Here is a 22,762-nt window from a genome sequence, read left to right on the forward strand (position 1 = left end):
TTATTAAGGTATTTTCTTGCACTGAGGTCTGCTTAATGTAAATATGTTATGCTTGTTTTACACCTTGTAATGTTTAAGTTGTCCTTTCTCTCTTGCAGTGTTATTAAGGTATTTTCTTGCACTGAGGTCTGCTTAATGTAAATATGTTATGCTTGTTTTTACACCCTGTAATGTTTAAGTTGTCCTTTCTCTCTTGCAGTGTTAGTAAGGTATTTTCTTGCACTGAGGTCTGCTTAATGTAAATAACTTTGACTTGTTTTTACACCTTGTAATGTTTAAGTTGTCCTTCTCTCTTGCAGTGTTATTAAGGTATTTTCTTGCACTGAGGTCTGCTTAATGTAAATATGTTATGCTTGTTTTTACACCTTGTAATGTTTAAGTTGTCCTTCTCTCTTGCAGTGTTATTAAGGTATTTTCTTGCACTGAGGTCTGCTTAATGTAAATATGTTATGCTTGTTTTTACACCCTTGTAATGTTTAAGTTGTCCTTTCTCTCTTGCAGTGTTAGTAAGGTATTTTCTTGCACTGAGGTCTGCTTAATGTAAATATGTTATGACTTGTTTTTACACCTTGTAATGTTTAAGTTGTCCTTTCTCTCTTGCAGTGTTATTAAGGTATTTTCTTGCACTGAGGTCTGCTTAATGTAAATATGTTATGCTTGTTTTACACCTTGTAATGTTTAAGTTGTCCTTTCTCTCTTGCAGTGTTATTAAGGTATTTTCTTGCACTGAGGTCTGCTTAATGTAAATATGTTATGCTTGTTTTTACACCTTGTAATGTTTAAGTTGTCCTTTCTCTCTTGCAGTGTTAGTAAGGTATTTTCTTGCACTGAGGTCTGCTTAATGTAAATATGTTATGCTTGTTTTTACACCCTGTAATGTTTAAGTTGTCCTTTCTCTCTTGCAGTGTTATTAAGGTATTTTCTTGCACTGAGGTCTGCTTAATGTAAATAACTTTGACTTGTTTTTACACCCTGTAATGTTTAAGTTGTCCTTCTCTCTTGCAGTGTTATTAAGGTATTTTCTTGCACTGAGGTCTGCTTAATGTAAATATGTTATGCTTGTTTTTACACCCTGTAATGTTTAAGTTGTCCCTTCTCTCTTGCAGTGTTATTAAGGTATTTTCTTGCACTGAGGTCTGCTTAATGTAAATATGTTATGCTTGTTTTTACACCCTGTAATGTTTAAGTTGTCCTTCTCTCTTGCAGTGTTATTAAGGTATTTTCTTGCACTGAGGTCTGCTTAATGTAAATAACTTTGACTTGTTTTTACACCCTGTAATGTTTAAGTTGTCCTTCTCTCTTGCAGTGTTATTAAGGTATTTTCTTGCACTGAGGTCTGCTTAATGTAAATATGTTATGCTTGTTTTACACCCTGTAATGTTTAAGTTGTCCCTTCTCTCTTGCAGTGTTATTAAGGTATTTTCTTGCACTGAGGTCTGCTTAATGTAAATATGTTATGCTTGTTTTTACACCCTGTAATGTTTAAGTTGTCCCTTCTCTCTTGCAGTGTTATTAAGGTATTTTCTTGCACTGAGGTCTGCTTAATGTAAATATGTTATGCTTGTTTTACACCCTGTAATGTTTAAGTTGTCCTTTCTCTCTTGCAGTGTTATTAAGGTATTTTCTTGCACTGAGGTCTGCTTAATGTAAATATGTTTGACTTGTTTTTACACCTTGTAATGTTTAAGTTGTCCTTTCTCTCTTGCAGTGTTATTAAGGTATTTTCTTGCACTGAGGTCTGCTTAATGTAAATATGTTATGCTTGTTTTTACACCCTGTAATGTTTAAGTTGTTCCTTCTCTCTTGCAGTGTTATTAAGGTATTTTCTTGCACTGAGGTCTGCTTAATGTAAATATGTTATGCTTGTTTTACACCCTGTAATGTTTAAGTTGTCCTTTCTCTCTTGCAGTGTTAGTAAGGTATTTTCTTGCACTGAGGTCTGCTTAATGTAAATATGTTATGCTTGTTTTTACACCCTGTAATGTTTAAGTTGTCCTTCTCTCTTGCAGTGTTATTAAGGTATTTTCTTGCACTGAGGTCTGCTTAATGTAAATATGTTATGCTTGTTTTTACACCTTGTAATGTTTAAGTTGTCCTTTCTCTCTTGCAGTGTTATTAAGGTATTTTCTTGCACTGAGGTCTGCTTAATGTAAATATGTTATGCTTGTTTTACACCTGTAATGTTTAAGTTGTCCCTTCTCTCTTGCAGTGTTATTAAGGTATTTTCTTGCACTGAGGTCTGCTTAATGTAAATATGTTATGCTTGTTTTACACCCTGTAATGTTTAAGTTGTCCCTTCTCTCTTGCAGTGTTATTAAGGTATTTTCTTGCACTGAGGTCTGCTTAATGTAAATATGTTATGCTTGTTTTTACACCCTGTAATGTTTAAGTTGTCCTTTCTCTCTTGCAGTGTTATTAAGGTATTTTCTTGCACTGAGGTCTGCTTAATGTAAATATGTTATGCTTGTTTTTACACCCTGTAATGTTTAAGTTGTCCCTTCTCTCTTGCAGTGTTATTAAGGTATTTTCTTGCACTGAGGTCTGCTTAATGTAAATATGTTATGCTTGTTTTTACACCCTGTAATGTTTAAGTTGTCCCTTCTCTCTTGCAGTGTTATTAAGGTATTTTCTTGCACTGAGGTCTGCTTAATGTAAATATGTTATGCTTGTTTTTACACCCTGTAATGTTTAAGTTGTCCTTTCTCTCTTGCAGTGTTATTAAGGTATTTTCTTGCACTGAGGTCTGCTTAATGTAAATATGTTATGCTTGTTTTTACACCCTGTAATGTTTAAGTTGTCCTTTCTCTCTGCAGTGTTATTAAGGTATTTTCTTGCACTGAGGTCTGCTTAATGTAAATATGTTATGCTTGTTTTTTTACACACCTGTAATGTTTAAGTTGTCCTGTAATGTTTAAGTTGTCCCTTCTCTCTTGCAGTGTTATTAAGGTATTTTCTTGCACTGAGGTCTGCTTAATGTAAATATGTTATGCTTGTTTTTACACCCTGTAATGTTTAAGTTGTCCCTTCTCTCTTGCAGTGTTATTAAGGTATTTTCTTGCACTGAGGTCTGCTTAATGTAAATATGTTATGCTTGTTTTTACACCCTGTAATGTTTAAGTTGTCCCTTCTCTCTTGCAGTGTTATTAAGGTATTTTCTTGCACTGAGGTCTGCTTAATGTAAATATGTTATGCTTGTTTTTTTACACCCTGTAATGTTTAAGTTGTCCCTTCTCTCTTGCAGTGTTATTAAGGTATTTTCTTGCACTGAGGTCTGCTTAATGTAAATATGTTATGCTTGTTTTTACACCCTGTAATGTTTAAGTTGTCCCTTCTCTCTTGCAGTGTTATTAAGGTATTTTCTTGCACTGAGGTCTGCTTAATGTAAATATGTTATGCTTGTTTTACACCCTGTAATGTTTAAGTTGTCCTTTCTCTCTTGCAGTGTTATTAAGGTATTTTCTTGCACTGAGGTCTGCTTAATGTAAATATGTTATGCTTGTTTTTACACCCTGTAATGTTTAAGTTGTCCTTTCTCTCTTGCAGTGTTATTAAGGTATTTTCTTGCACTGAGGTCTGCTTAATGTAAATATGTTATGTTTTTACACCCTGTTTTTTACACCTGTAATGTTTAAGTTGTCCTTCTCTCTTGCAGTGTTATTAAGGTATTTTCTTGCACTGAGGTCTGATTAATGTAAATATGTTATGCTTGTTTTTACACCCTGTAATGTTTAAGTTGTCCCTTCTCTCTTGCAGTGTTATTAAGGTTTTTTCTTGCACTGAGGTCTGCTTAATGTAAATATGTTATGCTTGTTTTTACACCCTGTAATGTTTAAGTTGTCCCTTCTCTCTTGCAGTGTTATTAAGGTTTTTCTTGCACTGAGGTCTGCTTAATGTAAATATGTTATGCTTGTTTTTACACCCTGTAATGTTTAAGTTGTCCTTTCTCTCTTGCAGTGTTATTAAGGTTTTTTCTTGCACTGAGGTCTGCTTAATGTAAATATGTTATGCTTGTTTTTACACCCTGTAATGTTTAAGTTGTCCTTTCTCTTGCAGTGTTATTAAGGTATTTTCTTGCACTGAGGTCTGATTAATGTAAATATGTTATGCATGTTTTACACCCTGTAATGTTTAAGTTGTCCCTTCTCTCTTGCAGTGTTATTAAGGTATTTTCTTGCACTGAGGTCTGCTTAATGTAAATATGTTATGCTTGTTTTTACACCCTGTAATGTTTAAGTTGTCCCTTCTCTCTTGCAGTGTTATTAAGGTATTTTCTTGCACTGAGGTCTGCTTAATGTAAATATGTTATGCTTGTTTTTACACCCTGTAATGTTTAAGTTGTCCCTTCTCTCTTGCAGTGTTATTAAGGTATTTTCTTGCACTGAGGTCTGCTTAATGTAAATATGTTATGCTTGTTTTTACACCCTGTAATGTTTAAGTTGTCCTTTCTCTCTTGCAGTGTTATTAAGGTATTTTCTTGCACTGAGGTCTGCTTAATGTAAATAACTTTGACTTGTTTTTACACCCTGTAATGTTTAAGTTGTCCCTTCTCTCTTGCAGTGTTATTAAGGTATTTTCTTGCACTGAGGTCTGCTTAATGTAAATAACTTTGACTTGTTTTTACACCCTGTAATGTTTAAGTTGTCCTTTCTCTCCTGCAGTGTTATTAAGGTATTTTCTTGCACTGAGGTCTGCTTAATGTAAATAACTTTGACTTGTTTTTACACCCTGTAATGTTTAAGTTGTTCCTTCTCTCTTGCAGTGTTATTAAGGTATTTTCTTGCACTGAGGTCTGCTTAATGTAAATATGTTATGCTTGTTTTACACCTTGTAATGTTTAAGTTGTCCTTTCTCTCTTGCAGTGTTATTAAGGTATTTTCTTGCACTGAGGTCTGCTTAATGTAAATATGTTATGCTTGTTTTACACCCTGTAATGTTTAAGTTGTTCCTTCTCTCTTGCAGTGTTATTAAGGTATTTTCTTGCACTGAGGTCTGCTTAATGTAAATATGTTATGCTTGTTTTTACACCCTGTAATGTTTAAGTTGTTCCTTCTCTCTTGCAGTGTTATTAAGGTATTTTCTTGCAGCGAGGTCTGCTTAATGTAAATATGTTATGCTTGTTTTTACACCCTGTAATGTTTAAGTTGTCCCTTCTCTCTTGCAGTGTTATTAAGGTATTTTCTTGCACTGAGGTCTGCTTAATGTAAATATGTTATGCTTGTTTTACACCCTGTAATGTTTAAGTTGTCCCTTCTCTCTTGCAGTGTTATTAAGGTTTTTTCTTCCACTGAGGTCTGCTTAATGTAAATATGTTATGCTTGTTTTTACACCTGTAATGTTTAAGTTGTCCCTTCTCTCTTGCAGTGTTATTAAGGTATTTTCTTGCACTGAGGTCTGCTTAATGTAAATATGTTATGCTTGTTTTTACACCCTGTAATGTTTAAGTTGTCCTTCTCTCTTGCAGTGTTATTAAGGTATTTTCTTGCACTGAGGTCTGCTTAATGTAAATATGTTATGCTTGTTTTACACCCTGTAATGTTTAAGTTGTCCCTTCTCTCTTGCAGTGTTAGTAAGGTATTTTCTTGCACTGAGGTCTGCTTAATGTAAATAACTTTGACTTGTTTTACACCCTGTAATGTTTAAGTTGTTCCTTCTCTCTTGCAGTGTTATTAAGGTATTTTCTTGCAGCGAGGTCTGCTTAATGTAAATATGTTATGCTTGTTTTTTTACACCCTGTAATGTTTAAGTTGTCCTTTCTCTCTTGCAGTGTTATTAAGGTATTTTCTTGCAGCGAGGTCTGCTTAATGTAAATATGTTATGCTTGTTTTACACCCTGTAATGTTTAAGTTGTTCCTTCTCTCTTGCAGTGTTATTAAGGTATTTTCTTGCAGCGAGGTCTGCTTAATGTAAATATGTTATGCTTGTTTTACACCCTGTAATGTTTAAGTTGTCCTTTCTCTCTTGCAGTGTTATTAAGGTATTTTCTTGCAGCGAGGTCTGCTTAATGTAAATATGTTATGCTTGTTTTACACCCTGTAATGTTTAAGTTGTTCCTTCTCTCAGTGTTATTAAGGTATTTTCTTGCAGCGAGGTCTGCTTAATGTAAATATGTTATGCTTGTTTTACACCCTGTAATGTTTAAGTTGTTCCTTCTCTCTTGCAGTGTTATTAAGGTATTTTCTTGCAGCGAGGTCTGCTTAATGTAAATATGTTATGCTTGTTTTTACACCCTGTAATGTTTAAGTTGTCCCTTCTCTCTTGCAGTGTTAGTAAGGTATTTTCTTGCACTGAGGTCTGCTTAATGTAAATAACTTTGACTTGTTTTTACACCCTGTAATGTTTAAGTTGTCCCTTCTCTCTTGCAGTGTTGGTAAGGTATTTTCTTGCATTGAGGTCTGCTTAATGTAAATATGTTATGCTTGTTTTTACACCCTGTAATGTTTAAGTTGTCCCTTCTCTCTTGCAGTGTTGGTAAGGTATTTTTTTGCACTGAGGTCTGCTTAATGTAAATATGTTATGCTTGTTTTTACACCCTGTAATGTTTAAGTTGTCCTTTCTCTCTTGCAGTGTTGGTAATGTTTTTTCTTGCACTGAGGTCTGCTTAATGTAAATATGTCATGCTTGTTTTTACACCTTCTAATGTTTAAGTTGTCCCTTCTCTCTTGCAGTGTTATTAAGGTATTTTCTTGCACTGAGGTCTGCTTAATGTAAATATGTCATGCTTGTTTTTACACCCTGTAATGTTTAAGTTGTCCTTTCTCTCTTGCAGTGTTGGTAATGTTTTTTCTTGCACTGAGGTCTGCTTAATGTAAATATCTTTGACTTGTTTTTACACCCTGTAATGTTTAAGTTGTCCTTTCTCTCTTGCAGTGTTATTAAGGTATTTTCTTGCACTGAGGTCTGCTTAATGTAAATATCTTTGACTTGTTTTTACACCCTGTAATGTTTAAGTTGTCCCTTCTCTCTTGCAGTGTTATTAAGGTATTTTCTTGCACTGAGGTCTGCTTAATGTAAATGTGTTATGCTTGTTTTTACACCTTGTAATGTTTAAGTTGTCCTTTCTCTCTTGCAGTGTTATTAAGGTATTTTCTTGCACTGAGGTCTGCTTAATGTAAATATGTTATGCTTGTTTTTACACCCTGTAATGTTTAAGTTGTCCCTTCTGTCTTGCAGTGTTGGTAAGTCACTTTCTTGACTCCTTGAGCAGTGTGGACTCAATTATTATGTGTTTTTGCTTCAATGTGTTGCTGTCTGTGTCCACGTTTGTATGTATAGGCAGGTATGTGCGTGTGTGTCCGGTTGCATCCTGACAGGCACCTTCAGGCCTGGTGGATGTGGCCCTGCTAAGGGACTGGCCACACCTGAAGACCATGCCACGCACCTGCTGCTGATGAAGTTCGTCAGGGGAGCTTTTTAAGAGCATGGGGAAGCTCCCACCACCGCGGTGTTGTTGAGTTGACTCCATGTTACTGTTTCTAGTGTTTTTAAGTGTATGCCTGCTGGAGTTTGGTGTTCTGACGGCTGCGTCTGTGTTTTTCCTCGGGAGAAGACCGGAAGACAGGACGGCAGGACGCACGGGGTGTGCAGAGACACGGGAGCAGAGAGCATGGAGCACAAACACTTGGGAGAAGGCACGACCCAGGAGTTGAGGGAGCGTGCTGGAGATTTATTGTGTGTTACATTTACTTCACTGTAAATAAACACTGTTCACTGCACTGAGTCCAGCATTTGGGTCCTTTCTCCAACATCCCCACGGCTTGCCCTGGCAATCCGTGACAATATTGATTTGTTTTTTACATCTTGTAATGTTTGACTTGGCCTTTCTGTCTTGCATTTTTGGTAAATCACAGCAAAGATCTGCAGAAGCTAAGGTGAGTTCAGTAAATAGGGATGTCTATTTAACAACCAAGAAATCCCCAAAACTTAAACCTAACCTTATCTTCTGCACAACCTTTACGCCAAAAACCAGAACAATTAAAGAAATAATTCTAAAACATTGGCATATCCTTCAGAACGACCCAAACTTATTAGGTACCTTTAAAGAACCACCAATGATAACCTACAGGAGAGGAAGGAATATTAAAGATAGACTTGTTAGAGCTTGCCACGACCCTATTACTCCAGATAAAACCCTGATAACCCATAACCTACATGGTAATTTCAAGTGTGGGGCATGCATTAATTGTCAATACACCAAAAATGAATGAGGATTTTTCTATCAATGAGTTTTTATGAATTACAGTGTTTTGGGTTTTTGTTTGTTTTTTTTCTTTTTAAATAAATTTTATTTATTATTTATTTTTTATCCTAATTTTATCAGTTAAATTACTCTCACATGAGTAATGTTTATTTAATTAATCTTGTTATTTCAGCCAAAGAAGGCGTAGCGTTCTAGACATCTCATCTTTAGTCTACACTTCAGTCTAAATTTTAGAGACATAAATTAGGATTTTTTAACAAATATGTTCCCATGTGTTGACGTAATCTTGTTTTCCATTTTAAACGTGCTTTTACCATTAAAGATTGCCCCTTGTTGGTTTTATTATTATTATTATTCTTTTTTTTTTGACCTGTGTGTATATTTATAGTATCCTTCTTATGCTATTCATGCATGTATTATTTTCAGACATATGGAGGTTATGTCGCCCCCCTCTCTTCCTCATCATTAATGTTCTAGTCCAACATCTACTTGGGCGTGACCTAACCAATTAACCAATACCTACTTATGATATGTCAGCTGACCTATCTGTGAAGTTTTGACTGGTTAATTTGAAATTTTTTTTTTCTGTTTCCTGTCTTGTATTTAAGCTATTTTTTTACAATGTTTCACTATGACCCTGATGAAGGCCACAAGCCGAAACGCGTTGGTCAATTATTAAACCTGTTCTTCGTTTCTCAAGTGTTGCTGGAGTTCCTGCTTTTTTGCATTTTTGGTGAGTCACTTTCTTCTACTGAGGTCTGCTTATTGTAAATATCTTTTGCTTCTTTTTACCCCTTATAATGTTTAAGCTTAATAATCAGAATAATGCTTTGATCTCTTAAAATAAATGATATCATACCTTTCTACTCGCAGTGGAGCCGAACCCGAATACGGTATTCAGAAAGGTGCAAATAACGTGGGGTTTTGTTTTCTTTTGTTTTTTTACGAATACTTATTTCAAACAAATCCTTTAAAAAATATTTGTATTCAGGAACAACAAAACTTCATATCAAAAGCTGCGTTTCCTCATGAGCCCGCAGTGCATGCCCGGGTGAGTGATGTGTAAAGAGGTGACTGACACAGGCTGCTCCACACAGCAACGAAGAAGGCTCGGCTGAGCGAAAAAAGATTTGGTGCGTCGCTATTTTTGTTGAATAGGTTTTTGTACCTTAACTGGGTTCTGGAGGCAGTTTATAACTTTCGTGAAGCGGAGTTTGATCAGGAGATTATTCCATTGCGCTGCATTATTGGCGTCTGCAGTCGGGTGCTCTCATGTTCGCTCTGTTTACGTATCTGTGTTATCTCAGTAATTTAGACAATAGGCTGTTGACAGAGTAACGTTAACGTTCAGTTAAAAAGGTTAAAACACAGTCACGAATAACTACACGCATCACGATGTAGTAATTAATGCCTACAGGTTTAGTATATCTACTCTTGTTGTTTATATTTGTTATAAGGCTGCCGAATAGTAGTTAAAACAATAAAGATCTATTGTGCCAGTATCACCGTGACTCTTTCTTGTGTTTTGAGAATAACGACTGAGAACATGCCATTATAGGGCTACCAAAAAGTGATTGGGGCCTATAACTTGTGACTAAAATACTGTTACTACTTCAAACTTGTTGGACATCATCCAGAAGGGTTATATGTGACACATTATACCCCAAACAGTCCCTTAGAAGTGCTGAATATCTTTTGAACATTAATACTGATAATATGCCATTTTCAAGCTGCCAAAAAGTGATTGGGGCCTGTAACTTGTCACTGAAATACTTACACATCTGAGAAACGTGCAGAACGCCACCTTCAGGATTCAATCTTCTAGTCAGAAAATGGATACAGGTAAATTCTTACAATAACCTCATTATGTTATGAAAAACAATTTTCTGTCATGGTAATTTTAGGATGATGTCAGTCCCGTTCATTTACTTGGAGAATGCCTTCAAGAAGAAAAACAACAGCGCTGGTTAGTGTTTAACAGCTTTATAGTACTCCTTTTTTCTGACAATGATCAGTTCATTAACATTAAATATATACTCTTATTTCATTACATTGTAAACATGATACACTTGCTTGCTGTCCTATACAGTAAAACCAACTACAGAATATTCAACACTGATAGGAAAGTGTTAAACTTGTCTTTCATTCAAAAGTTCATTATTGAAATCCATATAAAGTAAAAGTACAAACAATATTTTAAAAAAACAACAACAGAAAAAGATAACGAGGGAGACTGGGCTGTTACTACATGGCAGGCTGACTAGGGGAGACAGAGTATTTAAGGGTGTGTCATTCCTCTGATACCATCTCTCTCCTTTTTTATCAGTAACCTGTCATCTGTAGTTTCAAATATTTTTTTAAAATTAATAAATGCCCCTACAGTAGCGTTCCTTTTTCTCTACTGCATTCAATATAGTCTCTGTTTATACTGTACCTGTTTGTCGGTGGTATCTTCTATTTTTTTACTAGCTACATAGTACTTCAGTTAGAGTCAGTTACCTTTTTTTTTATTTTTAACAATGTCCATATCTACTCCACTGATGAATGAATAGCCTATTTATATGACCCATGTCCAACATTTAATGGTTCAATTCATTGCCATTTTTTCCCATTCACAGTTTTTTATATAATATTTTATAAATTCATGTGCACAAAACACAAAACTTTAGGCTGCTGTTGGGATGAAGAGCCATACAGAGAGGAATTAGGCTAGTAACAAATGTGCAAAAAATGACCCATACAACTCATGTGCAGTGATTTTTGTGCCACTATTATTAGGAATGGACACATCACCAACTAAATAAACATGAATGACTCAGACAGATTTTACACAGATGTGATGACTAACTGCTATTCTGTGGATACAAATGTCTACAAATATTTGTGACATTATTTTCATTCACTTTCAGATTGGTAAAAAAAATGTGTGCATGGGTTACCAGACACACACGGGTTACATTATATTTGTGTGCAATTTTAACACTATATAGTATATTATTTAAAAAAAATTATCTCATTAAGTAGCCATAGCCGCTACGTTAACATAACAGAAAGCTAAAGTGGCTATCAGGTGCTAATGGTTAAACAACTAGTGTTAGCATGAGGAGCTAGGTTTACTTTTATGTTAACTCTTCAATATTTCAACACTGTTAAAACAGGAGCTTTACTCACTGCTGAAACTGTTCAGCTGCTAGTGAGGGGAGGGGCTGTGTGCCTGGCTGTGGTGATGTGTCAGCTGAAGGAGGTGCTGTTGTTTTTGATACAAATATGGGGGAGAATCTTTTTAGTATCAATTATTATCTACTGACTTTTCTTTCTTTTAAAAAACCCTCTTTTAAGACTCTGAATGTGCAAGCTTTGTTCAAGTGCTGTTGGAAAACTCGGACATCTGAGTTTTCCTGTGCATATATGCATAGTTTATATGAACTGGTACTTACACATAATCTTACTATATTCAAGTTGAGCATTCAAATAGCTTTCTACTACAAGTCTCATTCTACCAGTCACACACATTCGTGCAGCGCTCTAATCTGAGAATTTTTATCTGTTCACACACACTCACACTATAGCCTATAAAGGCAAATTAATGTTTTGGATAAGTTAATGTAACAAGTTGTTCTTGTCAAGAGAATACAGCCAGTCCAAAATGTAGTGCACAGACCACAGCAAGACAATTTCTGTCTACAGAGTGTAAAGAGCAATGGTTGAATGAAGAAATCAAGCAGTCGTTTCTCTGATAATCAAACCAACAATCATCCAAAACCTTCAGATAACTCATACTGACTGCAGTAAACAGAGTTACTTTGAAAGAAGAGAAAGTGGAGTGGCGGGCTCATCATTGTTTTCTGTGCCAATGTGGAACAAACCTCTGATGGTTTTCAGCCATCCCTCTGCAGAGGAGAAACACAACAGTGAGTCAGATCACAGAGTCCTGGTAAATGCATGAAATCACATGACTCTAATTAAGGTGACTGCTCTGTTTATTTTCTGTCAAAGTATACATCAGTTCTTGTGTTTTTATCACAATAAGAGCATTTGCATGTGAGGTCAATAACATTTGGTTCATTACAGAAATATGACTGTCGATGTTTCTAATGGACATGAATGTGTTCAGCAGGAGCTTTTAGGTCAAATTCTCTTATACTGACCATGAACCAAGAGCACCACCACTTGCTGTTCCAGGGTCTTTCCCTCATTGTCGCAGACGGTGCAGATGTAAACACCTCCATCTTCACAGCTAACATTTCTCAGAGTCAGACTGGCATTTCCTGTAGTCCGTGGGTCTTTCTTCATCTCTGTGCGGCGTCGGAACGGTTTGTTGTTTTTATGATGCTGTGTCTGACCCTGCTCATATACGATGGCCTTGATTTCTTTATCTTGGATACGTTTCCACTCCACTATGATGTCCTCTCTCTTACATTTTTTGGATTCAAAGGGCAGCAGGACACTTTCTGCACCCTCTGTCACATCCACTGCTTTGAGCTGGCAAACTGAGAGAGCAGAGAAGAACATCAACTGTAGCAAACAGCAGCAGTAAATCACATTTTTTCAAAAACATGTCTTTCTGTAATGTGGATAACAGCAGGCTATGTGGTTTAGTGAAGATCACATAATCGCCTATTGCACAAAAGACTGGGAGGGGACAGAGATCTGTGGGAAGAGTGTGTCAGGAAAGGCATGCCAAAAGTCTGTTAATCAGATATGTGAAAAAAACAAAAGAACCACAACCAATGTGTTAATTCATCCTATCATATATTCAGGTTTTATGTGTGAAGATAAAAGTATAGGATAAATATAATGCCTGACTGGTGCTGGATTTATTGATATCTGACAGAAAATGTCTGTCTTCTCCATTCAAGGTTAAAGACGTCTTTTTTTTAAAGTTTTAAACATGTCATAGTTTTTTTTCCGCTTCATTCTACATGTCTTTGACCTCTTATAGGAGATTTTATCAGTATAGCATTCCTCCATGAATCCGTTTGCTTCTTATCAAGGGCAGCTTTTGTTCTTGTGAAGGCAGCTGCACAGACAACATTCATAACTTGAGAAACGAAGCTGTAAACAACATCAGTGAGGAACTGAAGGCAGAGCTTGTGGGTATAGATTAGTCGTCTTCTTCCTTTCTTTCAGCTGCTTCCTTTAGGGGTTCCAAAATGGATCATCTGCCTCTCATTGATACAGCATACACTAAACACCACATCTATAGCACTCTCTCTTGGCATGAAGTCCTACTGCTGCTCACTGATCATCACTCTTCTTCTTAGCCTAGCATCAACAACTCTTTCCCATATCTTCATGGTATCACTCTGTAGTTACTGCAGCTCTGCACATCGCCATTGTTCCTGAAAGTCAGTACCAGTACGTTTCATCGGATTTTAAACTGAAACTCTCAACATCCCCACAGGAGCAGGCCAGGTCTGCAACACACAGACACACACACGCACACACACACACACACTACCTGCAGTTTTCTTCATCCTTTTATATACAAGGCTCATGAAGACAGCAACAGCAGCAGCCAAGAGAACCAGGGGAATCAGGACAGCTGGGACAACTTTGACCCAGACTGGAGAAGGTCCTGTAAAAAACACAACCTGAACATCACCCACAGCAGTTTCACTCCAGCAGTATTTTAGATTTCTGAAACTTTTGATTATTTTAAAAAATGATTTTCCAGATTTGATGGGGAAATGTGGCATCCTGCAGGATTCCACTTTAGGACCTTTTTTGTTTTGTTGCTTTGACTGCCACCAATGTATATTATCAGACATGTATATTGTCTGTTTATATATTATATCGATGAACACTGATTTGTAAATTATTAAAATGCATCAAATGATCAAGATTAAACGTTCTGCTACTTTTGTGTGGCGGTATCAAGGCTACGGTTTTGTTTTGTTTTTTACTTTTTCTTTCTGCAGCGTATCCTGTTATTATTTTATGTATATTTACTTTATTTATGTTTATTTTATTGATATTTCTTTATATTTTATGGTTCATCACATAGAAGAGTATGACATTGACTTCCCTTTGTTCACTTTCTTATTCAGAGGTAAGCATGATGACATATCTCTTTCTGGAGTGAACCTTCAATAAACCATGCAGTTGGTTGAAAACTGTTTGTCAGACTATTGCTGTAGTTGGGTAGTTTTTTTCTTCAGCTCTGGTCACTGTTCAATGGGCAAAGAGACTTTTCATAGACTGACCTTTGACCTTCAACTGTACTTCAGTTGTGCTCCTGTCCTCTCCGAAGCTGCGGGTGGTGCAGATGTAGGTTCCACTGTCAGAGACTGTAGGGTTTCTCAGAGTGAGGCTCAGGTCTCCAGTGTGCAGGGCTTCCTTCTGGACTGATGTTCTGCTGGTGTAACGAGGGTTTTGGTTTATAATGTCATCGTGTTCCTTGATGAGAGTGTGGATGATTGCAGGATTCAGATCGTCACGTCTCCAAACAACTACATCGTCTTTAGATAAAGGAGCAGGAACCTGACAGGGCAGTAGCACAGACTCCTCCCCCTCATAGACCTCCACCTCCACCCCTGAGGCATGCTGGGAAACTGGGGATACAGAAACATGTTAACTCAGTTTCTGTTCCACAGAAAACACATATTTAGAGGCGAGGAGATCCAGATCAGGCTCACTAACTAACAAACAATAAGTAAATCCAGTTTTCTTGTTTCTGTGTCACTGTAGTGAAAAATTTGTGCTTCACATTATTTAAACTCTGTATGCTAATGGTGTGTGTGTAACTTTGTGGTGTGTGGATGGAAAACAACTCACTGTAAGCTGTGTTAATAGTTATGATGCACTTTGTGTCCACAGCACACACTGTTCACACTCCTGCCATCTGGCAGCATTACAGGAGGGTAAAAGCAAGGACAAACAGACTGGAAACCAGTTTCTATCCACAGGCCATCAGGCTACTGAATCACTGACTGATTGTCAAACTCTAATTATCTTTAACCTGTAAATTTGCAATTTTGTACATTTATATACAACATAATACAACTTCACACAATATAAACATCTTAATATTGCATATTTATCATATGCAAACATATCACTTGTTTTACTTTATTTATTATTTTCTATGCTATTTTCTATGCTCAGAGTTACATTTATTCTTTATTCTAGTTAGTTGTTATTTAGTTGTGTGAAGGGAACCCACAAAGTAAGAATTTCATTGCTCTGTGTAACTACTTGTGTTTTGCTGTGTACATGACAATAAACGTCTTGAATCTTGAATCCAGGGCATGTGTGGACAAACAAGCTTTAACATCACCCAACCTCACCCACCCACACAAGGTCCTTCCAGAGAAACTGCATTGTGCTACTCTTTCCTACTGTTATTCAAACCAATAAATGACCACAAATTCAGTGCTGAGACAGACTCTGACTTTGTGGCGTGACATGAAATTACATCAGGTTAATCACAAATAACAGTGATCACCACAGAGAAGTGCTTTTCTTGGCATGACATTACATTGCTGTCAGTGGATACCAAGTATACTGCAAAAAACAGACTCTGCTGTCAGACAGAGACAGACAGGAAAGAGCATTCATAAAGAGGAGCGATGATACAACAAAAACAGCCACAGTGGTTTACAAAAGGTTCGTTCAGAGTGCAGCCAATGAGAATCGATAATGGAATCAGAACAGGTAAATTCTTATCAATTCCCATCTGTAAATATGATCTGGGTGGGTGAACTTCCATAGGAATCTTGAGCTGTTCTGATTTCCTGGGGCTGAAGAACAGATCTGGGCTCTGTTCCCGAAAGCAGATCTGACTTTTGGTTCCATGACAAAAGATCAGTGTTGATCATTGTCTTATACTATACCGCTAAAGTAAACAGTGATCACAGTAATGTGCATTAAATGTCTCATTGAGGAGGAGCAGGCTGTAAACCTGTCTTACTGTCAAAACAGTCACAGAGGTTTAATTATGAAGACGAAGCTGGAGATAAAGTAATTCTGACTTCACCGTGTCCACAACGTGCTGTGTGTCCTTCACTGATGACAGCCTGGTTATAAAAGAGTTCATGTTAAATAATAGACTAATATCTAAGCATGATTTTAATGTTTTTAAAGTGCTCTGACATGTGCTTTAAATAGTCTGTGGATGCCAATGAGGTGTGTCACCTCAGGAAGATCCAGCTCAACCGGTTTACAGTTCATTTGTCACTGCTCAAGTAAAAAGAGTTCATGAGCAGACACATTAAAACGTGACCTCTGTTCTGTAGTGACTGACAATGCAGCCAACAAACGTGTGAGATTTCCCACTATTTCTTGAAGTCAATATGACAAATACACTATACAGACAAGAGTACCACCTAAAAAAAACACACGGAGAAGCAGCTCATCCAGTCTTTATGGAGCTTACTTTGTGCACTATGTACTGACCCTGCAGGCCTGTGCAAATATGTATTTAAATAATAATAATAATAATAATAATAATAATAATAATAATAATAATAATACAGCAGATTTTTTTGTATCAATAACTTCTCAGTAATTCTGAGCAATCATTTCAGTTTGTTGTTGAAGGTTTGATCATATGTAAGCCGTTCACTGTTTCCCTCTCCTGTGACCAGCTGCTCTAAATCAGATACAAAAACCAGAGCGGAGGAGCAGGAGGGAGACAGAAAGCTTTTACTCCTCTTTAAACAGCTGATATATTTTTACACTAAACATCATGAAACAAGAACCAGCTGATCTTACTGTGAGCGAGGATCACAAACACCGGGACGAGCTTCATTTCCCACTACAATCGAATCCAGAACAAGCCAAACCGCTGAGCCGCTCAAAGCAAAAACAAAAAAGCAGAAACACTTTCTCTTTCACTTTCCATTAGACTTTTGATCTCAATCCCAAGAGACTTAAAATCCCAGTGACTAACAGTATTGGCATTTTAATAGCCCAAGAAACTGTGTGATTATATGTGATATGCTGTTCACTGCATGTGTAGGCAGGGGTGGTGATAATTGAGTTATATATTTACATTCATACAGTAACACTTTTACAGTGGACATGAAACACTACATGTATAAAAGTTAATGGAGCCCTGCTCTAAAAAAACCCATCATAGATTTAAAACTGTGAACCTCTAGGATGCAAATTAGCATTTATAAACATGGTGTTTCATGTCAACTTTAAAATGTGAATTATATAATAAAATCTGTGAATTATTTTCAGTGTTTAGGAGTGGATTAAAAGATGCATTTAATTTTTGTGACACACCCATTATTAGGATTATTTGGTATATATAGTGCACTTCTCAACACTGTAACAGGAGTGTATGGTAGCACAAAAGTCTACAGTTACACCTTTTCATTGGCTCTGTGGTTCAGTACGGCTGAGCTGAATATACTGAAGCCTAAATGGTTTTCCTCCTTCATTATCAGTAAAGCCTTTCTCTTATAGCATCTCTGACTGTAGTGTTTTCAGTCACAGAGATCATATTTACATATTAACATATTGAGCCTCATCAGGGGCATCACAAAGATTTCAGACCTCAAGAATCTGGTTGTTCAAAAGGTGTAATCCGGATACCAACTTGACCACCAAAATAACACAGGGAGCCAACACAGAGATGACAACTTAAGGAGACATGGGGAACACACAGGAGGCAAAAGAAACTGAAACAGAGAATATAAGCAAACTATAACCTGGACCTAAACTACACCCTGGGGATCAATGTTCCCTCTAATTTTCCATGTGTCTGAGCGAACACACAAACTCCCTGAGCGGTCCCTTGGACCACTGTGAGCGACAGCAGACGTGTGCACTGTGGTCACACCAGCATCGAATCCATCCAAGTTACATGGTTTATTAAAATAATCAAATTACAGCATTTACATTTATGTTCGACTACTTTTAATTAACTGCTTTAGCCCACTTACAATGAAAATGTAAAACAAAAATGTAGTCATTGACCTGTGTAGTATGTTAACACTATTGGAAGTAAAAATAACTTGAACTCCAACTTTCTTCTTCTTTTTTTTTTTATATAAAGCTCTGACTTGTATTATGAGTATGAGTCTGTGGTCTGGGAGAGAGTCCTGTAACTCTCTGTCTGCAAAATACAGTATATAATGACCAATGTTGGGCAATTAATTATATAGTTACTACTTCAAAAAAGTAACTCAGTTTGGCAAACAACAAAGTTTTTTGCAGCTATTTATTTTAAATGCAGCCAAGGCGTTTTTTTAAATAAACATTTCAAACTATTTACAGAACAATCAGCTGTTCTGCATCAAATTTGATGCCACACAAATTATTTGTGCCACTCCAAAAAATAATTTCTGTCCACTATGAGATAAAGGAGAACAACAGCCTGATACCTGCAGGCCTGACAACAGGAGATGTATCACTCCTGTAACACCTGTAACATTCAGCAGCCGCCTCATTGTTCTGACACACACAACAAAACTATTGACTACACTACACACTAACTACACAAGATTTGTGCTAGTCGCAAATCTCTCACATCTTAAAACACCGCCATCACTCCTAAAACTTACCCCCGTTTCTTAACAACTTGCCATATCATTTTTTGATTGGTCGACATGGTACTTTTTTCGACCAATAGGAAAGGGTGGGGGTGTTTTTGGTTTTGTTTTTGCTCACAGGCACAGAGTGCTTTCGAGCCTTTTTTTTCTTATAAAACGTTTCTTCCCACAGTAAATATAAACAACGATAGTATTCAGGAAGAAAACTATGGAACGCCAGGACTGCCATAATGAATTACTTAAATACACCATTAAATAATTAATTAAATGTGGCAATAATTAATTAAAATGGGAATTAATTAATTAAATACATAGTTATGACACATGTAATTAATTAATTATTGACACATTTAATTAATTATTTATGTATTTCACATTTTAATTAATTATTGACACATTTAATTAATTGATTATTGACACATTTATTTATTTCATTTTGGCAGTCCTGGCGCCTGGCTCTCATCATGAATTAATTTTATCTGTCAGCCTCACCCATCAAACTCACAGGGCGGGGTTAACGCTGCCCATGCAGCTTCTCTAACATTTGATTGGTTGCCGTGCAATGTAAGTCAAAACAGGTCGATCGTAGATAATCGATTGCTTCTGTAGACTTGAGGCAGCCAGGTATCCCAGAATGCGTTTCAAATCACAGGCAGCAATGGTGGTGGTGTAGTTTTAAAATACCCCGTTTTTCTGTCACCAACTACACGCGAATGTCGCGCCGTAATCTTCACATGTCTGGTCAGGTTGTCAACATAGAACATGTTTGCAAAAGTGCTCAGATGTTTTCAGAGATTTCAGTAGCTCTGCTAACAGTCAGCATGCAGAGTGCACCGAGGGGGTTACGTCAACCGGTTTGTTTACATATCCCACTCTCCGTGTTCCACATGTTGCATTCGCAGATTCGCATTTTCACCGAACGATCGTCTCTTTCCGCCTGGTCTTGTGTCTCTGTGCTTCTGTAACATAAAGAACGAGCTGACATGTTTCTCAGGACACCAGCGATCAGCTCAGCAGGCCCTCAGTTTACCTGCATGCGTCCTCCTCACCTGTCAGCTGTTTAACACCTGCTGCTAATTCAAGAAACACGCCCACGTTACCTGGTGATAGTCACAGTTTAACTGGGCAGCCGGTGCTTGATATAACGCAATGTCAGCGCATTTTTCTGCACAACATAAGTAAATATAGTATTTTTCCCGAGCGCAGAGCTGCTGGAGCTTGTTTCCCAACAGAGGACTTTATAGGCGAACCCACTTCATCGGCAGCTGATGTCCAATCACCTGCACACAGCTTTGAAACCTCACCTGAGTTTTAGCTCTCAGTGGTTAAACGCTGGACTTAATTCACTCAGGTTTTGTCTGTCGGGTCACGTTTACTTCGCTGTTTTATTTACAACTGAGCAAATCGGTGTGGCTGAGGTTAAAGTTATGTTTCATAACTGCAGAGTTTTACAGACGTTTAATGGTTCACTGGCACATGTGTTAGACTGAACTATTCGCTTTTCTTTATCTGGTGTGTTTCGGATTTAACAGTGAATTTTGAGATTAAACTGACTTTTAAAATGTTTTTATACAAAGAGGAAAGAGAAGGCGCATTTCCACCGAGAGGAGCAGAGTTTGCAACAGCATGTTCAAGATGAAGACTGCAACCTGGACAGAAATATTATATCATCTGTTTTTAATAGTTATTTAACTGTATTCTAAGCACCAGCTATGTTAGAATTTTTAGAGTTTACTTAACTAAAATAAATGAGCTTAACATATAATTTGTGTGATTTCTCTCTCTCTCTCTCTCTCTCTCTCTCTCTTTTTTTTTTTTTTTTTTTTTTTTTTTTCGGTCATGTTATGTTTAACTGTAAAGGTTTGTTACAAACTATGAAACACATCGTGCAGACTTCTGGATGTTAGAAGAAAACTAATACTGCTCATGAATGAGACTAAAGGCAGGAAGGTGTCCTTTAAAACTAAACATGTTAATAGGACCTCCCTATTTATATCATAGTGTATGATATAGCACGTGTATTTCAGTAGTAGCCTACTGATTTCAGCAGCTCACATGGGCGTTATCTGTGATACTCCTTAACTATAATTTATCCAAGTTAACGTCAGTTAACCATTCAGACAGTTCTTTTGCAATGAAAAACATAAACACTCATGCTGCGTAATGTTTACATTATAGCTGCTTATGCAGTAACCATGGTAACCACGGACTCTGAGCGGCTGGATCGACGGAGGTCAGACAACAATTTTACATGTATGATCTTAAAACAGGACACAGCCACTGTACGTGCTGGCCTCATATCAAATGTGAACGCAGACTGAGTCTATGTTTGATGTTTGCTTTATATCTAATCTTCCTCTCAAACATTTAAACCACAGCAAGTCTGCAGCTGAGGGAATACAAACTCAAATTGTCGGAACAGGTTCGATCGTGGATTCATTTGGTAATTTATTAAATGTATAACTGTTAGTCTAATCTGCTGCTGAGTCTCTTACGCTGATGAAAATGCAGATAACACAGATCACGAACACCTGTTCAACCAATCACTTTCATTCCACTTTGATCTGCGACAAACTGACGGCTCATCTGTTACAGTGTTGCGTTAGACTGCTATATTTTTGTGTTCTTTATGCTGTAGATTTTCACGTCTCTGGAATAGTTGGCAGTATTAAGGATGCTTTTCTGTAAAATCATATTGATATGACCCGTGACATATTCGTAGATGACAGTTTGATAGTCAGCTGTGAAACTCTGTGTTAACTCAGAGATCTGAAGATATCGTGGAGAGATGCTGATCTTGCTCCGTGGTGTACAGGTCACCCTCATGATTAATATTCACAATAAAAATATTAGCCGAACATCATGAAGTCTGTATGTGTTTCATAGTGTCGAACAACCTTTGTACAGTTAAAGCCAGCAGTTACTACATGACGGAAACACCAACGTTTTCTCTTTTATGCGTTTATACGCAGGTCACGCTGATTACTGAACAGAAACCCAAAGATCAGCTGTTAATCGAATTTATTTGCTCTCTCTCTCCTTAAACATGTTTTTAATGTTAGTTATAATTCAGAATTGGCGACTGAAACACGTAGGACACATACGAACATCAGGAAATAACACCCCGATAAATATAACCTCAGTAAAATAAGTCAGTGTCAGCGGGGGTTATTGCAGCTGTGTACCGGGGCCTGCGCTTTGTCGGCGGTAACAACAGCTCGATTGCTTGCGAGGCGAGCGGGTCTATCCCACGCTTTGCCGTGAGACTGGGCAGACATCTCCGAAATCATCGAAGCACTTTTGCAAAGAGGCTGTATCTTGACAAACCGATCAGACATATGAAGATTAAACCACTACATTCTTGGCTAAAAAAATATTAAAACGGTATTTGGTGACACACAAACAGGGTTTTTCAAAGTTCAGTTCTGCCGGTTGTTGTGGGCTAAAAACAATGGCCACCAGGCCAAAGCAATGGTTTTGAGTCGATCAGCGTTAACCCCGCCCACTGAGTTTGATGGGTGAAGCTGACAGATAAAATTAATTCATGATGAGAGCCAGGCGCCAGGACTGCCATAATGAATTACTTAAATACACCATTAAATAATTAATTAAATGTGTCAATAATTAATTAAAATGTGAAATACACAAATAATTAATTAAATGTGTCAATAATTAATTAATTAAATGTGTCAATAATTAATTAAAATGTGAAATACACAAATAATTAATTAAATGTGTCAATAATTAATTAATTACATGTGTCATAACTATGTATTTAATTAATTAATTCCCATTTTAATTAATTATTGCCACATTTAATTAATTATTTAATGGTGTATTTAAGTAATTCATTATGGCAGTCCTGGCGTTCCATAGAAAACCAAACATTGCATATATGTTATATTTTAACTCTGGTTTTATGTGGCCTATCAACACAATTTAAAAACTGGTATAAAGTCCACACTTTTTCCGTCAATTGTTCCGTCTGTCCTGCTCACATCTCCAATGGTTGTACACTTTGTCATTAACGTGGCTTCACTCCACATCAGCCACGCCGCTT

General features: G+C 36.9%; 1 protein-coding gene across 1 annotated transcript; it reads right to left on the bottom strand.

Moving 5' to 3' along the window:
- Positions 1-10,175: 10,175 nt before the first annotated feature.
- On the bottom strand, positions 10,176-16,965 carry LOC120433111. Its single transcript, XM_039598690.1, has 5 exons — positions 16,913-16,965; positions 14,404-14,751; positions 13,659-13,775; positions 12,346-12,687; positions 10,176-12,087 (listed from the first exon to the last, which is right to left on the bottom strand). The coding sequence occupies exons 1-5, from the start codon at positions 16,947-16,949 to the stop codon at positions 11,996-11,998; spliced, it is 936 nt and encodes a 311-aa protein (XP_039454624.1). The 5' UTR covers positions 16,950-16,965; the 3' UTR covers positions 10,176-11,995.
- Between the last annotated feature and the right edge of the window lie 5,797 nt (positions 16,966-22,762).

Source organism: Oreochromis aureus, linkage group 15 (assembly GCF_013358895.1).
Source record: "Oreochromis aureus strain Israel breed Guangdong linkage group 15, ZZ_aureus, whole genome shotgun sequence".
NCBI lineage: Eukaryota > Metazoa > Chordata > Actinopteri > Cichliformes > Cichlidae > Oreochromis > Oreochromis aureus.

Coding starts and splice junctions, on each gene's coding strand:
- LOC120433111 (XM_039598690.1), bottom strand. CDS start 16,949: ATGAAGCTCGTCCCGGTGTTTGTGATCCTCGCTCACA. Junction 14,752..16,912: donor GTTTGTGATCCTCGCTCACA/GTAAGATCAGCT, acceptor CTGTATCCCCAG/TTTCCCAGCATGCCTCAGGG. Junction 12,088..12,345: donor GGTGGTGCTCTTGGTTCATG/GTCAGTATAAGA, acceptor TCTCCTCTGCAG/AGGGATGGCTGAAAACCATC.